Genomic DNA, 23,849 nt, shown 5'->3' with positions numbered 1-23,849 from the left:
CATCTAGAAGGATGTGTTGCTGGGACAAACAGTGTTTAGATATAATTGTCTCTGGCATTGGGCTGTATTTAGCACCCACCACATCCTGTTTAACCTGGGGATATAAACAATAAGCATAAAGGGGGGGGAGTGAGGGTCTTGATGTCTTTCAGTTGTCCTCTTGGACCTCGCAGCAGTGTCTTACCTGTGACATAAAGGTAGATGGAGGTCTGCCTGCGGGTCCGGTGCCGGTACCTGCAGCGGAGCAGGCCGGTGTGCTGGGTCTCGGTGCTGCTCACCGTAAGGCGGCTGCAGAACAGCTTCCCCGTCCTCCCACAGCGAAACTCCTCCACCTGCACCTCGCCTCGAAGCAGACCTGAGGGGAAGGCCCACGCCAGCTCCCAGCGACCCCTGCTCAACATGGAGATGAACGGTTCCTCAGAAATCACACAGAAATCTTTAGATTCGAAAGAACATGCATGACATTAATCTGTTTGCATCTCGTATCAATATTCCAATGACTGTATATAGACTATTCTGCACAGTTTCTATTCTATTCTGGTTCTATTCTATTCTATGTTATCTGTTGTATTGTGTTGCACTGTTGGAGGAGCCTGGACCTCAGATGTTCATTGTCATAACTACACTGTAGCACACATGACAATAAAAGCCTTGAAACCTTGAGATCGGCATTCACCTCCAGCTAATGAGGATGCTATGGAAGTTTCTTCTTCCTTTTCTGTCATGTTTTTTGTGTTTTTAAGGATTAAAGATGGACATGTTTGGAGGGATTGCAATGCGGCACCAATTCCCATATGAGGGTTTCCTGACCTGGATCCTTCTACCTGAAACTCACCTGCAGCTGAGCAGTAGCGTCTGGTTGGTGTCGAGGACCAGCTGCCGGGTTTTCACATCTAGAATCGGGACGCTGTACTTCCCCTTCTGAGCCTTGTCTGCAGAGATAAGACGGGACGAGAATCAGAAGACATGTAGTCGCGGCAACATCCCAAAACGTTGTATAGGTAATCTGTTTGCAGTTCTGATGTGATGAGGATTGGTTCATCAGAAATCTAAATCAGCACCGGATTCTGACTAAGCTCTGAAATTGGGATTAGAGTTCTTGGACTCGTTGAAACAGGGCGTCTTGTTTATTAATAACCCTAAAAGACGCAATTATGTTCTGATCATATAATTGGGCGTCATGAACGAGACTCTAAGTCCCTTTGTGTTGTCACTTAACTATGAGCCCACTCACCAAGGAAATCCTGGAGGACAAAACACTTTACAACCAATAAACATTGTGGACAGTTCCTGTAAGCTCTGAGCATCACAAACCGGACTAAACCGGACTCTTGACTGATGGCGGAACCAGTCTTGGTGTGTCCCGGCTCCACGGCACGTACTCCATCCAGGACACGGTATCTTTGACCCCTCGGCACATCTCCTCGCTCAGGCCACTTGACAACTCGCTGTGGAAATGCGTAAGCGGTGTCCTTTTTGTTTATCAAATAAATGCAGTTCTCCACTCCATCGCTGAGGTTTATTAATGAGAGATGAAGACGACTGTCTGTCCGCCCTTCCTTCCTCACAACAACAGCGGAAACATCGTTCAGGGAAGTCCGTCCTTCACTCTGACTGCACAGAAAACTGCTCAAAACACAACTGGCTCTGCTCTGAGTATTAAATCAGTTGTTTGGCAGCAGACTTTTCACTAACGTCCATTATTACCATTCATTGTTCCCAGTGGATGCCCCATTGAGCAGATCTGGCATGACTCACACTGCTCGAACTTCACACACATGCGCGCGCACGCACACGCACGCGAGGGGAAGGGAAGACGGAGGGGAAGTCAGGGATCTCCTCCAGGCCTTTTCAACAAGCTGAAGGGTCGAAAACACAGCGCAGTTTTCCTGCTGATTTCATTAGAAAGATGTTTTTATTTCTAAACCGCACATTTTAAACCACAGCAAAGTGAAAAACTATTATTTCCTATGTGTTTCCACACACTGAGGTATCGGAAACTTTAACTGACTGTGATGAACATTTGAGGATTTTAAATACATTTCTGAAACGATTGTTCAAGATGTCTCCCAGTGAATAAACGTGCACCTCGTAACTTTTGGGGGTGATAAAACTATTTGATCTGATTCGCCTCAAACTGAAGTGTCTGGATTTTAAAAGAACCAATTAAGCCAACTTACTGTTATTATAATTAAAATGACTTCGTTATGCATCATGTCATAAGTGTAGCTTTATTACATTGGTTTTCTAAAAATATATCCACCTGTATTTTACATTTTTTAAAACACTAAGGTTAATATAATAACTAACTGACGGTAACTATGTTAAATGTAGTCTTTATGAATGTATGATTATGCATGTTGGACATATCTCTCTAATTGTTAATATAGTATCTTTCTTTTAAATTTAGAATATTGTCTACAATTACACTAAACAATCCCAAACTATAAATACGTAATGCCATTCAAAGTTATTTGTGTAGATTCTTTTTTTAACTTCTTAAATAAACTAAACATTTAAAACAAGTATTTAAAAAGCAAAAAGACTTTTAAAAATGGCACCCCGTGACTGCTCAATGTGTGTTAGTCATGAATATAAAATATATATTAAATTCAGTAAAAGAGATTGATCATCTGAACAGTCTAGCTACATGATCAATTATATGAACTTTGTTTTCTTTGAGAATAACAGCGCAGAGGTAGATTGGGAGGGTTTGAGCAACACGCAGAGATTAACGCCTGTTCCTGCTCTCTGGATATTCCCCTCATACTGGCCCTGACCCCTCGCTCTGTTCAATCTGAACTTTTCACTAGAGACACTCATCAGTCTCAGGAAACAACGCCCTGCGTGTGTCCATTCAACCGGGGCCAAGCGCACAAGGAGCCGGGCCAAAGGGGTGCGCATTATCCAAACAAGTGTCCCGCAGGATAGCGCTTATCTCCCCCACTGCACTCGGCACTAATAGAGGTTTACAAGCCGGACTGCCCCAGACACACGCCCGCACCGACGGCTTAATTGACCAATAAATGAGCCATAAAGAGGCGCATCTGTTCGTCTTTTGTGTTCCTCCAAAGTGAAGACTGAATGTATAACGGTTATAACATTATTACCTATAGGACTCTCCAGTTTAAGGTAAATAATAAAAGTCGTAAGTAAAATGCACTTTCCCACATGCATAACATTTGAAGCAAAACTAACAAACATTTGCCTGTGAATTAAAATACTAAATAGGTATGTGAACACTACCTCGTTGATACAACAGGTGATCTCTAACACTTGTTACTCACCTTTTGCAAGCACTCCATACAATCCACATAGCAGGCAGAGGAGGATAAGGTTCATCATCTCTGGTGACTCCCGAGCAGCGAGCGAGGTTTCAAGTGTAAATGATGGAAGGACTTTTATTCCTGCTGATGTGTTTGCCCCTCCAGAGTAACTCAGCGCACTGACGGCCAGTGAATGGAGGTGGTTGGTTTCCTGAGGATAGCTGCGGGAGATCACGCAACACGACACCACGCTTGAACTCCAGTGCAACTTTTTCCCATCGTTTTGGATAGTGGCGCGGATATATACAGTTCCCACAGTGCAGCCACCGGATAGCGGACTTCCGTGACGTCCATTGACACACCCAAGGCGCGTAAGAGCAGTCCCCCTTTTAGCTCTCCCCAGTGATCAAGCAATCGACCAGTGAGTTGTAAATTAAATCAAATAGTTCAAAAAACCCTCTTTCTTTTAGTCAAATTCTTACGCATTATTTTCGACATTAACATTTAATTTCCTTTCTAATAATCTGCATGTTTTGTAATTTCCAGAAGAGTAGAATTACGAACCACCAGGAGGATGAGGATGGGCACAGGCGACCGGGGTTTGCACTCGGGATCGGTACACGGGATGATCAGCACGTAGGCACCGGGGAACACGGTTGGTTGCTCAACTTGACAGTTGTGTTTCTGATATTGCATAATGGGTGATCTATTTTTGTTTTAAAGTAAATAAAGAAGTGTTAACCTCAGAATAGCAACACTTTACGCAACTCGGAAAACAGTGACAGGAATCCTCCATTTGAATGTGACTTCCTGCTTATGTTATATTAGTGATAGTGCAGAGTACAAACGATTGTGCTGTACAGGTGAGTCATATTGAACACTTTTCAGTCAAAGCACCAACAACAAATGAGGCAATTCATCAATAGTTTAGATGAAGAACATTATATAAAACCTAATTTCACTTGTGGAAATTACTTAAAAACAAAACAGTACAGGTAATAAGAAAATTGCAGCAATAATTAAAACAGTTTTGTCGGGACCGGCTGCATTGGAAATGGTTTCTTTAATGTAAAAGCATATTATCTGGTATCCTTATCAATGATTCAAACCCTACATCCTTAGGGTGTAAAAAGCATTATTCCCTCAGGACATGACATAAAAAATAGTGTGCATTGGCCACAGGGTGGTGATGCATGCTGATGGGAGGAACGGGAACATGCATGTGCGTCTGCGTAGAAAATATTGGTATAAAATGATCTTATATTGATCGTAAGGCAGCATCAGAGTTTAAAGGGGAGGAGTCGTCACGCTCTTCATGGAGCATAAAGGAGGCACCGTAAAGATAAATTAAATCAAACTGAAATGCTAAATATATTATCACCTCCTATTGAGGGATTATTCACTTCTCTACCATTACAGAATATATTGGACATAATGCTACGACTCAACTCGTGAAATGCACACACACACACACACAGTACAGTACAATAACCACAAACATGAACACACATATACAGTACATGGACGGATGCAGGTGAGAAATATACGGTTACATGTGTGTGTCCGGAGAGTACTCTTTCCACAGTGATTGTTGTTGGCAACACCTGATTGGACACTATAGTGAACCATCGCTGTGACAGGGAATACAGGAAGTACTCGAATTAAATATTGACCCACAGATCAGTTTATATTAAAGAATCTTGTAATTGTGTATAGGATACTTTAACAGAGTGTGGTTGGGGTTTTTCCTTCAAAAGAATTCTTCCATTTATGTTTAACGACCCATAATCAAGTACAAATAAACAGGTTACCTATTTTTGCCATAGCCGATGTCAATTTTGAGGAAGCTGGTTGTTTGAGCATTGAGGATGGCCCGTGCTGGCCCGTTGCCATGGACACGCTCCCAAAAACGGACTGAATGTGTTGCCGTGAAATCACGACAACCGTCTGAAGATGGACGCCAGGTCTGAGACCTCTGTCCTGTGTGTTAAGACTGTTTGTTTTATTCTTCATGTCAGTGAGGTGTTCAGTCACACCTGTCCTTTAGTCTGCTGGTGGATCCAGGCGGTGAACTTCACCACCTGGGTGTAGACGCCGGGACGGTTCTGCCGCGCGCAGCCCTCGCCCCAGCTCACGATCCCCGCCAGGAACCAGCGGCGGCCTCGCTCCAGACACACCAACGGGCCTCCTGAGTCTCCCTGAGGACACACACACACACACACACACACACACACACACACACACACACACACACACACACACACACACCACACACACACACACACACACACACACACACACACACACACACACACACACACACACACACACACACAGTGTTTATGGTTTAAACAAAACACAGTAGCCTCATCCCAATACCCCTCCTCGACTCCTCCTTTCCTTCACTCGCTTCCCTTCCTTGCGTCTTAGCTCCGCCTCCGACGCGAGGACAGAGGAGTCCTCAGGTATTAATTGGGACGTCCTCGTTCACTCAAACGTCACTCTTAAACGACGTCTGTTAATGATGCCATGTGCACAGCTGTACCCCCTCTCGTCGGGCTGAACTGAAGAACCTTTAGAACCGGCCCATTTGTGGTTAAATATTTATTTAAATGAATGAATCTTTCTCTTGTTAGTCAAGGAATTCAATGTATGATGGTTGGTCCTGCTTTTGTGTTCCGTGTTGGTGTAAAATGTAGCCTACCTTTAAATAAAACTATAATGATAGTAATGTGAAAGCCTTTTAGAAATGAATTGCACATAGTAATTCCCACGGAGCTGTGAGCACTTATACGTTTATGTGACGCTTTTCCACTCATCATCCAGCTGTGGGTTTTCCTCTGTTGAAATGGACCAGCTGTGAAGGTGGGGGCGGGGCTTTTATACGTGAGTGGTGAAAACACTTCCGCGTAGTCTGCTCGCGTGTGTCCTCCCTTTCGTCTCCTCCCGCACCCCTCCTCGACTCCTCCGTGTGCATTTCAGCTATTGGGACGTCCTTCAACATGGCGTGTCTCGATCGATTTCCGGGTCAAGTCCCGGAGGAGGGGAAGAGAGGAGTCGAGGAGGGGTATTGGGACGAGGCTACAGACACACACATTCTTTCAGGAAGACGGTATTCATTCACTCCGCAGCTGCTTATAATCAGCTCATCACGGGCTTTCTGTTGACCTATTACATCCACCTCAATCTCCAGCAGCCAATCAGCGAACTGCAGCCAAACTATAAATTGGTTCTCCTCTCTCCTGCAGTCAGCTGTGATTTCAGACGTTCATGCTGCCACCTGCCTCCTCCCCATCCACCTCCTTTCATCACATCCAGTGCCAAGTGAGCTAATCCAAAGATCACATCCCCTCTTCCTCCCATCTCCTCATCAAATCCAGATCTTCAGCATCACCACCAGTGTCTAGACCCCTATATGCTCACGGCTGCATTTCCCCCTTTAGATATACGATTTCATGATCGGGGTCTAATCGCCAAAGACTTAACATTTATCATGACATGTGTCAATAAATGTTCTTTAAACAAAATGAAGTCTCTCCTGATTTAAATGGTCTTACTGACTTTTTGATGCTATATATTATTTTAAACATGTCACTAGTTTTACACTGGCCATCTCCAGTTTTCAAGCTGTATTGGAAATGTGTGCTATGCACCTTCACACACAGAGACACACAGCATAATGACCAAAATAAATATGAATGTATGAGTCCCAATTATTGTACATACATTCTGTTGTGGTTTGTTTGGATGTATTGGGAATTATTTAATTTAAATTGAATTCAATAAGGCAAGCCACATTTCTAGAAAAATGAATACTTCACCTGGCAGGCGTCCACCCCTCCGTGCAGGTTCCCAGCGCAAAGCATCCTGGGAGTGACAGCGTCGTCGTACAGCTTGTTACACGTGTTCCTGTTGACGATCTTCACCGGGGCCTCTTGCAAGCGAGAGGCCAGCTCACCTTTCATCCAAACAAAATCAAAACGTATTGAAAATAAAAAATGGGTCGTTTCAAGTTTGTTTCAAAATGTTAGCTCTTACCGTCCTCCATGAGCACCCCCCACCCTGTGACGTAGCAGTTGGTGCCTGTTGTGAAGCTGTGTGTGGACGCAGGAACACACACGGGCTGCACCAAGTCGGTGAAGAAGACGGGGGCGCTGAGCTCCAGGAGGGCGATGTCGTAGTCGGAGGTGAACTGGTCGTACTGCGGGTGGAGCAGGATGCGGCGGATGGTTCTGGTGGCTGCGCCGCTGCTCCCTACAGACATCACGCGCATCCCCAGGTAGGCCCGCCACGCACGGGCGTCTGAGTACCTGAGGCACAACATCAGGAACACACACAACAGAAGATTCACTTTACTGATCTGATATGTTCTCGTCACAGCAGCATGTGTCGAAAACAAACAAACATACGCTTCTCAAAATAGAAAATAAAACAGAACTAAAATGTTTAAAGTGAAAGACATTACATCTGTAGACTATCTGTTAATTAAGCACTATGAGGGGCCAACTTACAGCTAACAACGTTCAAAATGAGGATATTATTTATTTAAGTGTGTAAGAAATAGCATATTCAATTAAATGTGAAAGGAATAATATGAAGACACAATATACAGATGGATAAAGAACGGTTGCTGAAGGGAACGTGGTGGAGTGGTAAGAAGCGTTCCTTCTCACTTTATGGCGTCTGAGTCCTGGAAGCAGTGAGCTGCAGAGATGAGCCAGCGGTTAGCCACCAGCGTGGCTCCACAGACGTGACCGTATCGATCCATCTGGAGGCTGACCTGCCACGGCCAGGACCCCGCCCCGGCATCAGAGCCCCCCACGACCTTAGTCCTCTTCCTGGGCCTGGTGCCACAGCCTGGGACATGCAGGCGGAGGAGGAGACGCAAACAAGAGCAGAGTTCTCTTTTGAAATGTCAGCTTTAGTCGCCATGAGAGAAGTCTCAGGTTGAGCGTTTGGAGAGAGAACTCACCACAGCGCATTTCATCAGAGCCGTCAAAGCAGTCTTTTACTCCGTCACACTCGGGGTTAACCTTACTCACACACTTCCCATTGGAACACTTGTACGAGGAGGAGGAGCAGCCTTTAAAGTCTAAAGAGTGGGACACAAGGATCCTTTAAAATAGAGAGGAAATCACGTGGAAATACCTTTTTTTAAAGAAAATACACTTAAATTGTGATATCTGAGGAACACTCACACGCTCTGGTACAGTTGAGCTCATCGCTGCGGTCTTTGCAGTCGACAACAACCGTCACAATCACGACCGAAGACTTCTGCGACAGTAACCTTGTTGGGGTACACACGTGGTAAAAAACACTTCAACCCCTGTGAACAAACGCATCAGTTTTTTAATCTCACACACAGCACACACACACACACACAACACACCCACACACCACACAACACACACAACACACATCATGCACACACACACACCCACCACACACACAACCACACACACACCACACACACACACCATAACACGACACAACACAACACACACACAACACACACACCACACACACACACATCATCACACCACACACAGCCACACACACACACACACACACACACACACACAACACCAACCACACAACACACACACAAAACACACACCACACACACACACACACACACACAAGACCGTTGATTTGCACTCAACCGTCAGAGCCGCCCTCCTCGCTGCTGTCTGCAACAGTTGCTGCTCTGAATCCCACACTTGGCTTCGCTGAGGCTTACACTGGCCCGTTCCCACATGCATCTTCACCTGCCCTGCAGGATGCTACATGTTTTATGCGTGATGTGTCAAACATGCACATAGAGACACACAAAACCAGGCAAATCTGAGTGCAGCACAAAGGTCCTGTCTTAAGTTCAGAATATAGAAAACGGGAGACGTGTTTGCATCTGTCTCTCAGGCAAAAGACTTACAGCATTTAGCCTCGTCTCGTCGTCTGAGCAGTCCTTCACTCTGTCACAACACCTTCCTCAGAGGGACGCAGCGTCCGTCTCCACAGCGAAACTCCCGAGGACAGGCTGGAGGCAAATAGACAGTACAGTGTAAAGGTTGATGTTACTAACCCGGGCAGTCTGAATGAACAACTCTCCTCTCTGTTAATTACAGTTTGAAAGTAGGACTGTGCGTCTTTCCGAGTCACATGATCTGATTTCATTTTGATTTTAGAGATATAGATGGAGTTTTTTGTATTATTATATCAACCGATTTTAATAATGCGAACACCAATGCAACATTTATTTATGCCGGATTTACAAAAGTAAACTCCAAAAGTGTTTAGTAGTTTCAATTCTCAGCAACATCAAGTTGTACAGAAAATGAAAGATGTGTGTGGGCTTAGGCCTTTCTGCCTCTTGAGGAAATTATATTTGCAGAGTATCGATTCCAGGAAGTTGTATCAATACAGAATGTAGGAGATAATATTACATGAATTGATTTCCCTCCCCTTTATTTGAACGCATCACATTTGACGTCACCGCCCTCTGGAGAGAGGGCGCGGTAGAGCAGGGGAAGAAGCCCTTGTGAAGTGAGAGACCTCGTCTGAATGGAAGTGGAGGGAGACGGGAGAGGAGTACACCCGCTTCCTGCTGCTGTCCGACACTGGGTTACACAGCCTGGAACAGAGGAGCACAAAGGAGTAATGGTGGTATTACTTAAAAAAAGGACAAAATGTAGTCCACAAAGAAAGTCAACAATTATAAAGCGAAAAAACACATAAAGTAAAAATGGTCTCTTAATGTTACAGCCTTGAGGCCCACACAGTTCAGTTAGTCTTACTTGACCCCCCTCCGATGTCCAGCCAGTCTTTCTCAGCGATCCATCAGACGAGGCGTCCTGATGTCATCATCACGATCGTCATGGAGATCAGGTATCCTGCAACGGCGTCTGGAAGGTATGTGCGTAGAGGACCAAAGAGAGCGTTCAGAACGTGCCGAAATGAACCGATATAAGACATAATGAAATGTTTTAAACCGTTCTTCCTTCTAACAGCTTTAGCCTGTGTGCACCACTCACCCGGAGAGTCCAGGCGCAGTCTATGTTAGGGGGTGGGGGGTAATAGGAGGGGGGTAGTATGGGGAGGAAATGGAGCCGTTCCAGGAGGAAATGGAGCCTCCACAGCCTGCAGGGGGAGACAGTGACACAGTAAGGACACTCAACAGCAACAGGGCAAAGTAACTCAACATATCGGTCAATAAAACGTTATTTATATAGCTCAATATCACAAAGGCTTTTACAGCATATCTGTCCTTGACCCTCGCAGTAACGAGGACAACTCCCAAGAAACCTCACGATTAAAGACTAAAGAGTTTTAGAAATGGTATGTGTTATATATAGTGTTTTAAACTATACCTTTTTAATATTTTAATTTATTTTGTCTTAATGCTGCTTCTTATCTTGTCTAGCTTGGATGTGTACTTATTTGATTTGTATTTTATAAACGTACGCTTGCCTCTTTATCCATTATGTAATTCTACTATTTTATTTTGTCTTAATCTGTCCCCTCTGCTGAAAGGGTTTGTGAGAGCTTTCTCACCTGCTTTTGGGATGGCTTGGAAGTAAGCTTTGAAGATGGCTCCGTCCCTCTGCCTGCTGAAGGAGAAGGTGACCAACATCACGTTCCCGGAGGACGTCAGCTTCATGACGGGAGACGAACGGGAAATAGGAAGCCCACACCACCTGAGACACGTACATGCACCCAGGATATGTATACATGTTACAACACCATCATACTTGTTTAATATAACATTACAACCACTGAAGACTATATTTCTAAGTGCCTTTAACATACTTTTGATCTGGGATTTAATTCTGTATTTAATTGTACGACTGACTGCTGCACTAAGGAGTGGTGTTTCACCGCTGGACACCGTGTTTCTCTTTTCACTGTTCAGGACATGTTTGCACCGAGAAAACTTTACCTTGCGATTATCTTGTTCTGTAACGGCAGTAGGAAGTCGTAGGCGGAGAGCTTGTGGGCGGTGCAGCTCCCCGGCGTGGCACCGTGCAGCGTGAGGACCACCAGGTGGACCACGTGACCCGAGGGCACGCGGAGACGCCACTGGTAGTACGGCTTCTTGGGATTCACCAGGCTCAGGGTGCGGTTGTTGCCGTGTTTGGCGTAGAGGTCAAAGGACATCGCTAGAGGGAGGGAGAGATGGCCTTGAAAGCAGCTTTAATGGCAAAAGATAAACACTTTTTCTCACATGTTTGACTTAGAAACAGGGGCCACATGTCATAGCTAGTAGTACATCTTTGAACTGGGGGGCTTTATGAATACCCAGGTCTCTACGTGTTGTAATGTGAACATCAAGTCAGATCCCCTCCTCACCTTGGAAGCCAAGCTGCCACTTCCCGCTCTGGAAGCTGTTTGGATTCTTACTCTTGTCAGATTTTTCATCTACTTCAAAGTCGTCAGGGTCCAAACCTACACACACACACACACACACACACACACACACACACAACACACACACACACACACACACACACACACACACACCACAACACACACACACACACACACACACACACACACACACACACACACACCACACACACACACACACACACACACACACCACACACACACACACACCACACACCACACACACACACACACACACACACACACACACCAAAAAACTTCTCAAATCCAGTACCAATCTCGAGCAACAGAGTATACAACCATAATTGATGATACACGGGTAAAATTTTACAGTTTTTAACCTGATTATTGTAGTTATTGATAAGATGAAGCAAAGAAAAATACATTTGCAATATATATACTTCCACTACTGTGACCCAGCTGCCATCACACTACTTGTATACTTTTTGTATTTGACGCTAATATTTGGCTCTTCACTTTTGTTGTAACAATGTAAACGTTCCCTCTTTGGGACGAATAAAGTTATCCTGCTAATATCTACATATTTCTGACCCGCCAGTCGTCTGTGGAGAACATGCTGTGCGGTGAGAGTGTGTGGAGAACATGCTGTACGGTGAGAGTGTGTGGAGAACATGCTGTGCGGTGAGAGTGTGTGGAGAACATGCTGTGCGGTGAGAGTGTGTGGAGAACATGCTGTGCGGTGAGAGTGTGTGGAGAACATGCTGTGCGGTGAGAGTGTGTGGAGAACATGCTGTGCGGTGAGAGTGTGTAGTCTACAGTGTGGAGAACATGCTGTACGGCGAGTGTGTACCCAGCAGGTGGAGCATGTCGTCGTCCTGCTCCATGTAGTAGCGCTGCTCATTGCGGCTGTCCTGCTGCACCTTGTTTCTGCCGGGGAGCCGGCGCTGAAACCTCTCTGGACCCGACCTCCGGATCTCCACGGCAACGTCGTCCGGGGCGGAGAACTTACTCCAGTAGAAGACATTCAGTCCTTCAGCTCCTTCACTGTCACACAAAGGGTTCACAGTGAAATACAGCAGAGCATGTGGAAGGCATGCATGTTCCTCGTCTGTATGAACTCGGTCCGCTTTCTGTCGGTGCATCTTACCTGAAGGCGGTGATCCCTGAGTTCACGTAGTAAGAGCTACACGGCGAGGACTCGTAGAGTTCTGAAAACTGTGTTTATTTCAAATAAAAAGACAAAGAAGAAGGGTGTAACACATACTCACATAGAGACTTTTAAGATGAATGTTAACAAGAAAAGGAAAACAAAAAGTGAGCTAAAAGGTACCTAAACAAAGCAGATACCCAATGACATCAAGGTTTACAACGTAGGTTCTCTTTTGTTTTCATTAGGGTCATTAAGAACTAATAGTTTTCTCAGATCTAGTTCGCAGCACAGAATTGAGAGCTGCTTTGTGCTAGCTTATTTGACTACACACTGTACAGTCGAGCGGTGGGTGTGACATCAGAGCTGAGCAGGTGAGGTCACAGGTGAGGTAAGCAACACACGAACACACCTGGTCGCACACGCAGCCTGCCTTCAACAAACACGTTGTCCTCGTGTGTGTATCCAACTCTGCATGTGTGCATGTTGACTGCACAGAGCTTCATTGTGTGTGTGGCGTGGAGTTAGGACCCGGGTGGTATGGGCTGCTGGTCCAGGTCACCTGGTCTTTAATGAACAGATGGCCGCACAGATCCGTGTCCACTTCACAAGCCGGGCTAACTGACCTACAGCCATTAAAGGAGCCTGTGTGTGGGTAGTTTGCAGAGCTGTAAAGTAACCAAGTACATTTATATGTAATGCTGTATTTAAGTACCCTTTTTATCTCCATTTTCTACTTTGTATTTCTACTCAACTACAATTCAGATGTGACAGAGTATTCCTACTCTCTGATACTTTTACAAGATCTGAATACTTCTCCCACCTCTGTCAGATCGTCGTTTCTCCACGGCTCAGGCATCTGACCTTTTGCCTCAAAATGTCCCCTCTGTCATCCTCCCACCCCCCGGCCCGACTGCCCTGTCTCTCCCTCTCACCCCCATCAACAAGCAGAGGTTCACCTCCTCTCTGTAGTGTGCGACACACAGAGCGGCTGATTGTGTGGAAACCACACAGACAATGTTTTTATTGAAGGCCTGCTCTTCCTCTCACTCTGCTGCCGGGGCCTAGCCTGGCTCACAAACGCCGGGCTTGTCCTCGGCCCTGAAAGGCTCGGGTCTCTGGGGGTCCGGGGAACTCGCACACTGACTGCTCCAGTTTCAGCTTTACATTTAACACCACCAGAGAGAGGGGCAGAGGAGAGGAGAGTGGTGACACAACACTGAAGGGAGGAGGAGGACAAAGCTAAAGAAACAGGAACGTAAAGAGGGAAGGAGAAAGAGGGCAGCTGTGAATAATTTAGGAGAGTACAAAGTCAAAGTAAGAGCAGCGAGATCAGCCCCGAGTGTGAAGGTCAAGCAGCAACTTAAGTGACCTTCAGAGACGGACAGGTCCATCGCTCCACTTACATAGTGGTTCAAAGCCTGAGCCTGCAGGCGGAACTGAGGGGAGGAGGAGTCCGTCAGCTCCGAGGTGAAGCTCAGGTTTGGGAACTCCACGCTGCCCCCGAGGAAGAACACTGAGGAAGGTGGAGCTGCAGAGATATGAATAAGATGCGAGTCAACAATCACAACATAAGAAAAGTCCGCAAGGTGTGTACTCACATGCTACGAAGTGGAGAGTCAGTGCAATGGCAGCAGCGAGGGGAAGTAAAGGCAGGACGCCGAACATCCATCTCCTCCAGGAGGCTGGAGCTTTGCCCCCCTCCGCCCGATCCTTAGGCTTCGTGGGGGGGCTCAGTGGCTGGGTGGGCTCCTTCAACTCCCCCTTCCAGAAATAAACACTCAAATATCATACCAGCTTCCTTATGTGTGTGCTCGAGTTCCGTCTGTTCATTCTGAAGTGATGACAGCAATATCTTAAGGCAGTGTTTGACCTGAATGAGACACAGGTTTAATGGCTGAGTGCTGCACTGAGAGGACCGGTGAGCATCTTGGAGCTGAAAGGATCTCCTAAAACATTTAAGGGGTTGGCAGGATTCCCCGGGGGGGCAGACAAAGCGTGGCTAGACGAGTCTGCTTTCCCACGGCCTGGCTCTGCGGTGTCAGCACTCAATCAAGTGGCTCACCCCGGACATTCATGAGAAAGACACCCACACACCCCGAGACAGATTTAGCAATTAAGATGACCCATGGCTGACTGGGGTTTGGATTATTAAGCATCATTCAGGTATACAAGTTCAATAAACACTCATTTGGCAACAGAAACATATAGAATAAATATTAAGAGTATAGTTCTGGCAAAAAGATCTGTTACGCCCAATGAAAAGAGAGCTTACCTGTGCAGCGGAGCAGCCTGAGAGTCCATGCCCGGAGACGCAGTACACTTCGCAAGTTTTGCTGTTGGGGAGAGTCCTCATAGCACTGTCCCGTTTGGCTCCGCAGAGGCGATATGCAACAATACCTCAGGCATAGAAATGATGGAGAGAGAGAAAGAGAGAGGAACCCCCGCTGTCGCTTCCCTTTTGAAAAAAAAAAAGCGCAGAAATCCGACCTGAGCGGCTCGGATGCAGTGGGCTTTCACCGCCTCCCGTTCACCTGAAGTGGGAGGCAGGTGTCACACGGAGCCCCCAGAATGCAGTGCGGGGCACAATGAGAGCACTATGAAAGGGTACAATCCCCACAACTATCCGGGCGACAGATATTGTGGGCAAACTTCCTCGCTGCGTATGGGAGGAAAGCTGGGAGGGACAAAGGGGAGCTTGAGGGAAACGTGCCCAAGGTATTACTGCTGGAGCTTGGCTGCTTGGACGCTCCACAGGGGCTCCAAGCAAGACGCACAATTACAAATGCTGGCACCAAATTGTGGGGACATAACATGGAGACTAGAGGGAGGAATGCAGCACCTGAAGACAATTAACATATTTGTTTACTTTTGAATGCTCTTAATAAAGTGAGAGATCCCCAACAAAGCAGATGTTGCTCTGGAAAAACACAATCGACATGCTTTTAGTGATGCTTTTATTTTTTGGTGGGAAAGACAGAATGTTTAAGTTTTCTGCCGACACTGGATGAATAATCCTTTCATGGTGTCAGCTGATATGGTTGTAGATCCAGGAGGTGAACTTGTTGACCCTGGTGTAGACCCCCGGTAGGCCCGGTCTCCCACAGCCCGCGCCCCAGCTGACGATGCCAATGAGGAACCAGCGACCCCCGCCCGGCGCCTGGCAGGACAGAGGACCCCCTGAATCCCCCTAAAACACAAGGAATGTAGTCGATGAAAAATCCTTCACACCCACTATTATATATTAAAACGCAGGTGAGTATGGGGGTCTAAGGCAGATGGGAGCTCACCCTGCAGGCGTCCCTCTCTCCGGAGGGGACCCCGGCACACAGCATGCGGGGGGACACGGGTCCATAGCTCTTCTTACAGTCAGTCTGGCTCAGGAGGGACACCTCAGCTTTCTGCAGCACTGAGGGCAGCACTCTGTCTGCAGGGGGGGGGGGACATGTGGACACAGATAAACACACATTTTGGGGGCTTAAACAGAAGTTACTTTATACATTTTCATTTATTAGAGAGGCAGATCCTGTCCAAACTTGTAAGAGTGTGCTGAAGACTATCCTTGTGATAGAGGGGCTATATAAATAACCTTTGATTTGATTTGATTAAAGTCAGTAATCTGTATCCAAAGAGATGCTCACCCTCCTCAGAGCGGTACCCCCAGCCGGTGACGAGGCAGCGGTGGCTGTCGGTGACGGTGTGTGAGGGGGGGGGGCAGGCACACCGGCTGCACCAGCGGGTGGAGGGAGGCCGGCCACGGCTTCTTGAGCTGCAGCAGGGCGATGTCGTAGTCGAACGTGTACGCGTTGTAGTACTCGTGCACCACGATCCGCTGGATCTCCGCCGTGTGTTTGGCACCGCCCTGAGTCAGCATGCCGAGGTGGGCTCTCCAGAACCGCGGGTCAGACAGCCTGGGGTCAGAGGTCGGAGGTCAATTACGATTATACTATGTTTAATTAAACAGGTACAGAGCTGCTCTAAACTGCAAAGAAAAATGTGGGCAGTACACACACCTTTTATTAAACCTTTTCCTTTGCAGGCAATTTATTAATATTTTGTGACACATTGAAACATTTTTAAAACAGTGGTTTCAAATCTAAAGGCAAGTACCTGAAAGTGTTCAAAAATATAAAATCTGTGGTTGTGGCCATGTAACACAAACAGGAAGTAGTTTATCAGCGGTGAGAGTCACTGACCTCGCCTTGCTGAAGCAGTGTGCAGCTGAGATGAGCCAATCAGACGAGAGGACAGACGCCCCGCAGTACAGGTTCCCAGAGAAGTGGAGGCTGACCTGCCACGGCCACTCCCCCTCAGCAGAGTTATCCCCCCCCACGATACGACCTGGCGAGGAGTCCACCAGGGAGGGACGACCACAGGCTGAGGAGACCAAAGTGTAAACTCAAGACGTTAAAGCCTCCAACAGTAGAATAAGACTCCAATCTATTAAGGATTTATACGAGCGCTGTGCCACTCTATCAGTGTGAGCTGCAATAGGACGGAGTGTGTGTTGCTGAGTCGTCACCATGACAGATAGGCCGGCTGCAGCCTTATTAAAAAGTAAAGTTTTTCAAATGTGCAGTATCAGTGGGTGATCAAAGACATCTCTGTTCCCATCACCTGCAGACATGATAAAATACCCGCTAACAGAGAGTCATTACAGCGGGGTCGCCTCGCTGCTGCAGGTCAGCAGGTTTGGAGTGCGCTGCTCGGTGAGTCATAAAATAACAACTTTCCCATGAAGGACATGGCAGAGGACTGGCAGTATAATCACCAAGCATCAATTCCATCATCGAGAGCCAACGATTCAGGTTGGACAATATGTTGATGTGGCTTTATGAGGTTGATTGAACAGTTCCTTTTAACCGCTTTGTGATGATGGAAAAGATGGAGGAAACACATCTTGTTATAACATGGCACTAGGATGTACTTCACAATCAGCAGACCCTTTTAAACTTTGCAATTCAGCATTCATCTTATTTTTACCGATACACCAAGTTTGCATGCTTCTTTTATTGTACATAAATACATCTTATAGTGTATAATTTGTTATCGTTTTTGGATTGTTATTAGTATTAAATGGAGCAACCAATCAACCCCAGGATAGATACAGTATTTCTACCTGATTGAACCAAGATTTCCACCTGCATTATTCTACCGCTCGACCACTCACCGCAGTCCGCCTCGTCGCTGCGGTCCTGACAGTCGTGAACACCGTCACACCTCGCGTTCTTCTTCAGGATGCAGGAGCCACTGCTGCACTGATACCTGATCGCGGAGCAGGTCGTTTCTGACAAAAGCAGAGAACGCATTGCAATGTCAGTGATCAAATGACGTGAAGGGAACACAGAGTAATAGCAAAGGTTCATACCCTGAGTGCAGTTCATCTCATCTATTCCATTGGTGCAGTCTATCTCTCCATTGCATACGAACAGAGGATGCAGAGGACTGCTGCCCCCACAGTTCTTCGTAGGCTTTGCTGTGAAGATATGCAACATGTGATATGATTGGTATAATTAAACACACGTGTTATTTTAAGGAGCCAGGTGAACTTACAGCAGAAGACCTCGTCACTCTCATCCTGGCAGTCGTCCAGGCCGTCACAGCGGCGACTCTTCTCCACACACAGTCCTGTGGAGCACAGGAAGTGGCTCTCTGGACAGGCTGGTGCACACAAGTGGGGAAAGATACATTAAACAAAAGTTAGTTTTATGTCTGTTGACGCGTTTAAACTAAAGCCATCAACATCCACACTAAAGCACATGTTGCATTTCCTACAGCGCCTCCAGGCTGCTTTAATGACTCATGTTTCGGGTCCCGGCTTTCTTTGCTTACGTTGGCTGATGTTGAAGCTGCTGTGCGACGCCTGAAAAGGCTGAGCAGAGTTACGTGAGCTGCAGCGAAACTCCACCTCTGGGCTGTGGTCAGCGATCCGAAACACCGTGCTGTGCCCCACGTAGCTGCCGCAGAAACTGTGGAGGGAAAGCAGCCGAAACTCTCATGTTTGTGGATATTTGTAAAAAAGGATAAAATAATCTGAAATAAATGAGTGGAATTTTTGTTTTGAGTTGTGTCCACTCACATGATTTCATTGACCTTCCACCAGCCTTGTTCACAGCGCTTCATGCTCTTTGGGGTCAATACATAGTTCTGGAACTGCAGTGCAACGCCTAAAGCACTGTTCGGGGTCTACAATCAAATGCAAACACATTTCATAATCAATTTTCTGGCAGCAATACAAAAATAAGTCATGCATGTGTGCGGGCTCTACCTGAAACTTCCAGGAGCAGAAGCACTGGGGGGGCAGGAGGCTGGGGTGGAAGGGGCTGTAGATTTGATCGCTGATGTGAGGCTTTACGTGGGTCTCAATTTGAGACATACACACTGGAAGAGACAGGTAACACTTTCAGCCCTGGAGCATCCTAAAGAGGCCTCGAGATCAAGAGAGGCCTCTTTAAAATGTTAAAATGCAATAAGAACATTAAACAATAAGATTAAGAACCACTGGCATGTAAAAATACGAGGGAAATGTGTCTTACTTTCTTCAGCGATGGCCTCGAAGTGTCCTCTGAAGCTCTTGTTGCCATTGGTCATCCTGAAGGACAGCAGCATGACATTGGAGGTAGACACCAGGGAGAAGGAGCTGGACACCGGCTCACACAGCCTGCAGCGCGCGCACGCGCACACACACACACACACACACACACACACACACACACACACACACACACACACACACACACACACACACACACACACACACACACACACACACACACACACACACACACACACACACACACACACACACACACACACACACACACACACACACACACACACACACACGAACTGTACTTAAGTAGACATCTGAGTATTTTCATTGTATGTTACTTTATATTTCTACTCTACTACTTCCTTATCAAATCTGATTTTGACACACAAGACTAAGGAAAACCAGTTTAAAATATTATTATTTGGTATAGATTAAACCATCCAATATTATATTTAAGTGCCTTAAACAATGAGGGGGTTAACAGAAAATTAATTGACAGCAATTTTGCTAAGAAGTAAAAAATGATTCACAGTTCCAGCTTCTTAAATGTGAAGATTTTACGCTTTTGATTTAATATACGTTTTGCTTTTTCTGCAAGGAGTACTTTCATTCCTAACGCTTTAAGTAGATTTCCCTAATCATACTTAAATATGTTTACATAAGTACCATTCTCCACGCAGTACTTTAACATGGAATTGAGTATTTGTACAGCTTGTATTAACACTTTTACTCAAGTAAAGAACCCGAATACTGATTCCACCTCCGGTGATACATGGAGAGAGTCATTGGTCTGATGGAGGCGACACACTCACCTGTGCAGAATGCGCCCTCTCATGGGCAGCAGAGCGTCGTACACCACCAGAGCGTCGCTCACACAGTCGCTGGGCTCGATGAGGAACGAGGCGACGGTGAGGCGGATCAGAGAGCCGGGCACTGAGGTGAGCTTCACATGGCAGTTCACCCCCCCCCATGAGGAGAAGACGTTTAAAGGGACGCTCGCTCCAGGAAGGCTGGCATGCAGCTTGTCCACACACTGCGAGCCTGAGGGGAGAAAACGCCTTAATGCACGCCTCTAGTTCAACTATGACTGCACCTGAGTTGAGTATCATCACCTACTTGCTCCATTTGATGAGTAATCTGAGCGCTGAACGACTGCAGGACGACACAATTAGTATACACTTTGTTGATACACACTGTTGGGATGTTCATTTAACACTCTGACGCACCGTTAATGAGGATGGAGTCTAAATCCACGGGGAGGCCCAGCAGGTAGCCCACATTGGACCTGTTCTTCATGCTGGTGTGGACTGAGTCCCTAAAGATGGCTCCCACACACTCCTCACACACGGCAGCGCTCTTTAGTCGAGGGACAACAAACACCATCCAGAAATGCACCAGCACACCGCCCTTGTTGGTGTTACTGCGGTGAGGAAAGACACATTCTGAGTGCGTGGAACTGGAGAAACGACATCCTGAATATCAGCGTGGGCTCGTGTTGCTTCACGCTGATCATGACTAACCTACCTGAGGTCTGAAATGACAGCTTGCTTGTAGAGTCGGGCCACCGAAGACATCTTGTACACATTGCTCACCTACGAGACACCAGCCGCTAACAGTCAGACTCTCAGATCTCACGGTCAGCACTAACCATGCTGTACATAACAGGATTATGTGACGGGCAGATTGTGAGAAAGCAGGCCCCTGGGCACAGACATGCAGAAGGTAAAGATATGCAAACAATGTTTTGTTGAGGTTTAATGTCTTTTTTACTATTTGGTTTAACCGTTTAGTTATTTTTGGAACTGTTTTGCATGTCATCAATGTTTCTCTAGTTTCTTTGGCCCTTCGGAGTGGTGTTGTAGCACTTTGTAGTTACTTTGGGTTGTTCTGGGATCTTTGCCGCTGTTTTGCATATCTTGTGTTTTTGTGTGTCTTCAATGTTTCTCTGTGATCATCTTAAATGTCTTAGTTGGTAGATATCTTATATATGATATGTTACATTTTGTAGATAAAGGCAAGCGGTAAAAGCCCCTGTGTCTGTGCCCAATAGGCCCATTCAACAATCCACACATGGTGTACATGGATACATACCACGTGTTGTATTTTGTTAGCCATGGACACAAACTCATTGGACTCTGCCTGGCGGTACTCAGGGATAAACTCAACGTTGGCAACGCGGAACATCCCGGCAAAATACGCTCCACTGTTGCTTTCCCTGCGAACTAAGGACATTTAGTCATCATATGTGATGTAGTATTATAATTACACAGGGAACATATTGATGGATGTAAAGTGCTCATTTGAAGCTTATGAAGGTAATAATAATAATAATACATTGGATTTCAAAGCGCTTTTCCAGGTGCTCAAAGACGCTTTACAGTGGTGATAAAACATGATAAAATAACATTTAAAAGTTATTAGAACAGCAATACAGCATAATTCACAGATTAAAAGCCAGTCTGAAGAGGTGTGTTTTGGTCAGTGTTTTGAAAGTGGGGGGGTCAGTGCAGTCTCTGATGTGTTGTGGAAGGTGATGTAATGAAAAAATGGTTATGAATGAAGTTGTAATTTCCTACACACTGGCCCTTTGCCTGTCCTAATCGCCTCACTTACAAATGAAGACCCACAGCAGTGACCACATGATCACCATCACCACAAACACCACGGCTGTGATGATGACGGCGAGGTGGGGGATGCTCAGCAGGTGGGCCCACAGCCTCTGGAGACCTTTAGGCTTTCGTCTGGTCTTCCTGTACTTCCTGCAGATCTCCTGCAGAGTGTGGTCCACTGTGGAAACCTCCACGGACACATCTGCGATCTATTGGCGCGAAAGAAGACACATAATGCAAAGTGGGTTATTGTAGCAGTGTATTTGACTTGCCCTTTTACAGTCGTCACCTCAATCTGTGGGGATTGTGATAGGGATGTGGTTAATGACGCTGAAATGATGGGAGTTCTGGGAATATCCTGCAAGTGTCTCTTGATACTGTAAATCCCTAAAGTGCTTCAGGGTTTAGAGGATACTAAAAGGCAAGAGAGTCTTTTTACAATAAGGGCACGAGGGCACGAGGGCACGACCTTGCAGCTGCCATTCGTCTCTTATCTCTGTACCTTATCCAGGTCAGGTAGTTTAGATTACAAAAGGCTGAACAAAAGGCTAATCAATCCAGAATTCACAGACATGGGAGTTTAAGATCAGAGCATCCATGTTGATAAAGTTAAACACATTATCTGCTAATCTACAGACGGTGATGTAATGTTGTGTCTACTCTACTGGACATGACGCTGCATCACTTTAGCTTGTGAAGAGCAGTAACTCCATCAGATGCAGCATCAGCTCTCATTAAATTACCCAAAGCACATATATTATTCATTCAGTGTCATCCCATACTGTGCAAGCGGCAATCCATCAGCAGGGTATAGATTCCCACGGGGAAAAGAGAAATGTTTTAATCTATTTCACACATTTAATCAAGCGGCATGACATAAGATGTGAGCTAAAGGTTTTGATCATCTCTAGGGGTTTATCTGGAGAAGCCGCTATGTTTTCAATTAAAATGTGACAGGAGGATATGAAATATTGCGGTTTAAGTCAAAGTGCCTCTATAGAAGTTACACCACCGTTAAAGATATATCTTACTCACACTGGCAGCTTCCGGCTGAGATGCATCTTCATCTGTGCTTGTCTTCTCGTTCGCCTCGCCCTCTGTGCCCATGACACAGGCATCCCGTCAAGCCTCTATCATCTAATGCCTGACTTCCTGCTCTTTACATCCATTCTCTTCTTCTTTGGAACAATAAAGGCCTTGTAAAAACAGCAGCAGACACAGAAACAGAAACAGAGAAGAGCAGCACAGTGTTTAGAGGCAGAGTCGACAGGTGTGTGAAACCAGATCCTGCTGGAGGAGGATACAGTAGGAACGTACCTCCTCCCGTCATATGGCTAATGTTTCATTCATTACCTATCCAATTCACATGAAGTCATATGCAACAACCACTAACAACGTCTCGTGTGTTTTGCAGGGTATGTGCAGGAATCCTGAAGTCAAATGTAATTTAACCTTTTAAGACCCTTTCCATACATTTTAAAACCTCATCGCCACTTTGAGTTTTAACCGGTTACATTGGCGACACACTTCACCTCACATTGACTATATACAGTATGGATTGTCCTTACTCCTTATCTTCCAACCATTTGGACGCAGACTTGCATTCCCCCATAACGATGTTGTTTAACAACCGGTGTAAACGGGCCTTCGCGCGCTATCAAGCAGTGAGCGCGCGATGTCCTGTTCAGATGACGTCAAATCCAACGGGATGCCATCAATCAGTGTTTCTCAAACTTTTTCATACCAAGGACCACTTAACCAATAAAAAAACCCTCGCGGACCACCTAACTCCACAAATATCCAAAAACATAGTTTTTTTACAAATCGCCTGAAAATGGTACAAACAAGTGGCCACATGTGTGATGAATGTGTTTATCTGGGGCTATATCATGCAATCAAAAGTGAAACTT

At 46.0% G+C, this 23,849-nt stretch overlaps 3 protein-coding genes across 5 annotated transcripts in view; all 3 read right to left on the bottom strand.

The window, feature by feature from the left end:
• Window positions 1–3,669, bottom strand: part of flt1 (fms related receptor tyrosine kinase 1) — a 38,410-nt gene extending 34,741 nt beyond the window's left edge. For 2 of the 3 annotated variants that reach the window (XM_034108413.2, XM_034108414.2), the window contains exons 1-3: window positions 3,288–3,669; window positions 836–932; window positions 185–390 (exon numbers count right to left, since the gene is read on the bottom strand). In XM_034108413.2, the coding sequence (XP_033964304.1) occupies window positions 185–390; window positions 836–932; window positions 3,288–3,345 (361 nt within the window). In that variant the 5' untranslated portion in view covers window positions 3,346–3,669. The remainder of the gene's footprint in view (window positions 1–184; window positions 391–835; window positions 933–3,287) is intronic. The other variant, XM_034108416.2, reaches the window with a different exon arrangement.
• Window positions 3,670–4,355: 686 nt separating this feature from the next.
• LOC117465583 (suppressor of tumorigenicity 14 protein homolog) lies at window positions 4,356–15,133 on the bottom strand. The gene is given in 23 exon segments (XM_034108482.1): window positions 4,356–5,464; window positions 7,088–7,224; window positions 7,305–7,576; window positions 7,940–8,123; window positions 8,239–8,358; window positions 8,465–8,583; window positions 8,925–9,039; window positions 9,199–9,219; window positions 9,222–9,246; window positions 9,248–9,303; window positions 9,760–9,817; window positions 9,819–9,897; window positions 10,066–10,168; window positions 10,294–10,348; window positions 10,351–10,403; window positions 10,818–10,960; window positions 11,203–11,422; window positions 11,613–11,708; window positions 12,481–12,674; window positions 12,778–12,845; window positions 14,184–14,308; window positions 14,379–14,541; window positions 15,053–15,133. Coding segments are annotated over 23 exon segments (2,655 nt in total). The 3' UTR covers window positions 4,356–5,296.
• A 664-nt stretch (window positions 15,134–15,797) lies between these two features.
• On the bottom strand, window positions 15,798–23,046 carry tmprss7 (transmembrane serine protease 7). The gene is given in 19 exon segments (XM_034108417.1): window positions 15,798–15,967; window positions 16,068–16,204; window positions 16,419–16,491; window positions 16,493–16,688; window positions 16,974–17,154; window positions 17,948–18,064; window positions 18,146–18,253; window positions 18,331–18,438; window positions 18,610–18,746; window positions 18,857–18,963; window positions 19,046–19,158; window positions 19,314–19,438; window positions 20,143–20,371; window positions 20,447–20,482; window positions 20,557–20,750; window positions 20,855–20,922; window positions 21,422–21,552; window positions 21,944–22,148; window positions 22,975–23,046. Coding segments are annotated over 19 exon segments (2,499 nt in total). The 3' UTR covers window positions 15,798–15,805.
• Between the last annotated feature and the right edge of the window lie 803 nt (window positions 23,047–23,849).

The sequence above is a fragment of the Pseudochaenichthys georgianus genome, chromosome 20 (assembly GCF_902827115.2).
Source record: "Pseudochaenichthys georgianus chromosome 20, fPseGeo1.2, whole genome shotgun sequence".
In the NCBI taxonomy this organism is placed as follows: Eukaryota; Metazoa; Chordata; class Actinopteri; order Perciformes; family Channichthyidae; genus Pseudochaenichthys; species Pseudochaenichthys georgianus.
This window is presented reverse-complemented; position numbering and strand designations above follow the sequence as displayed.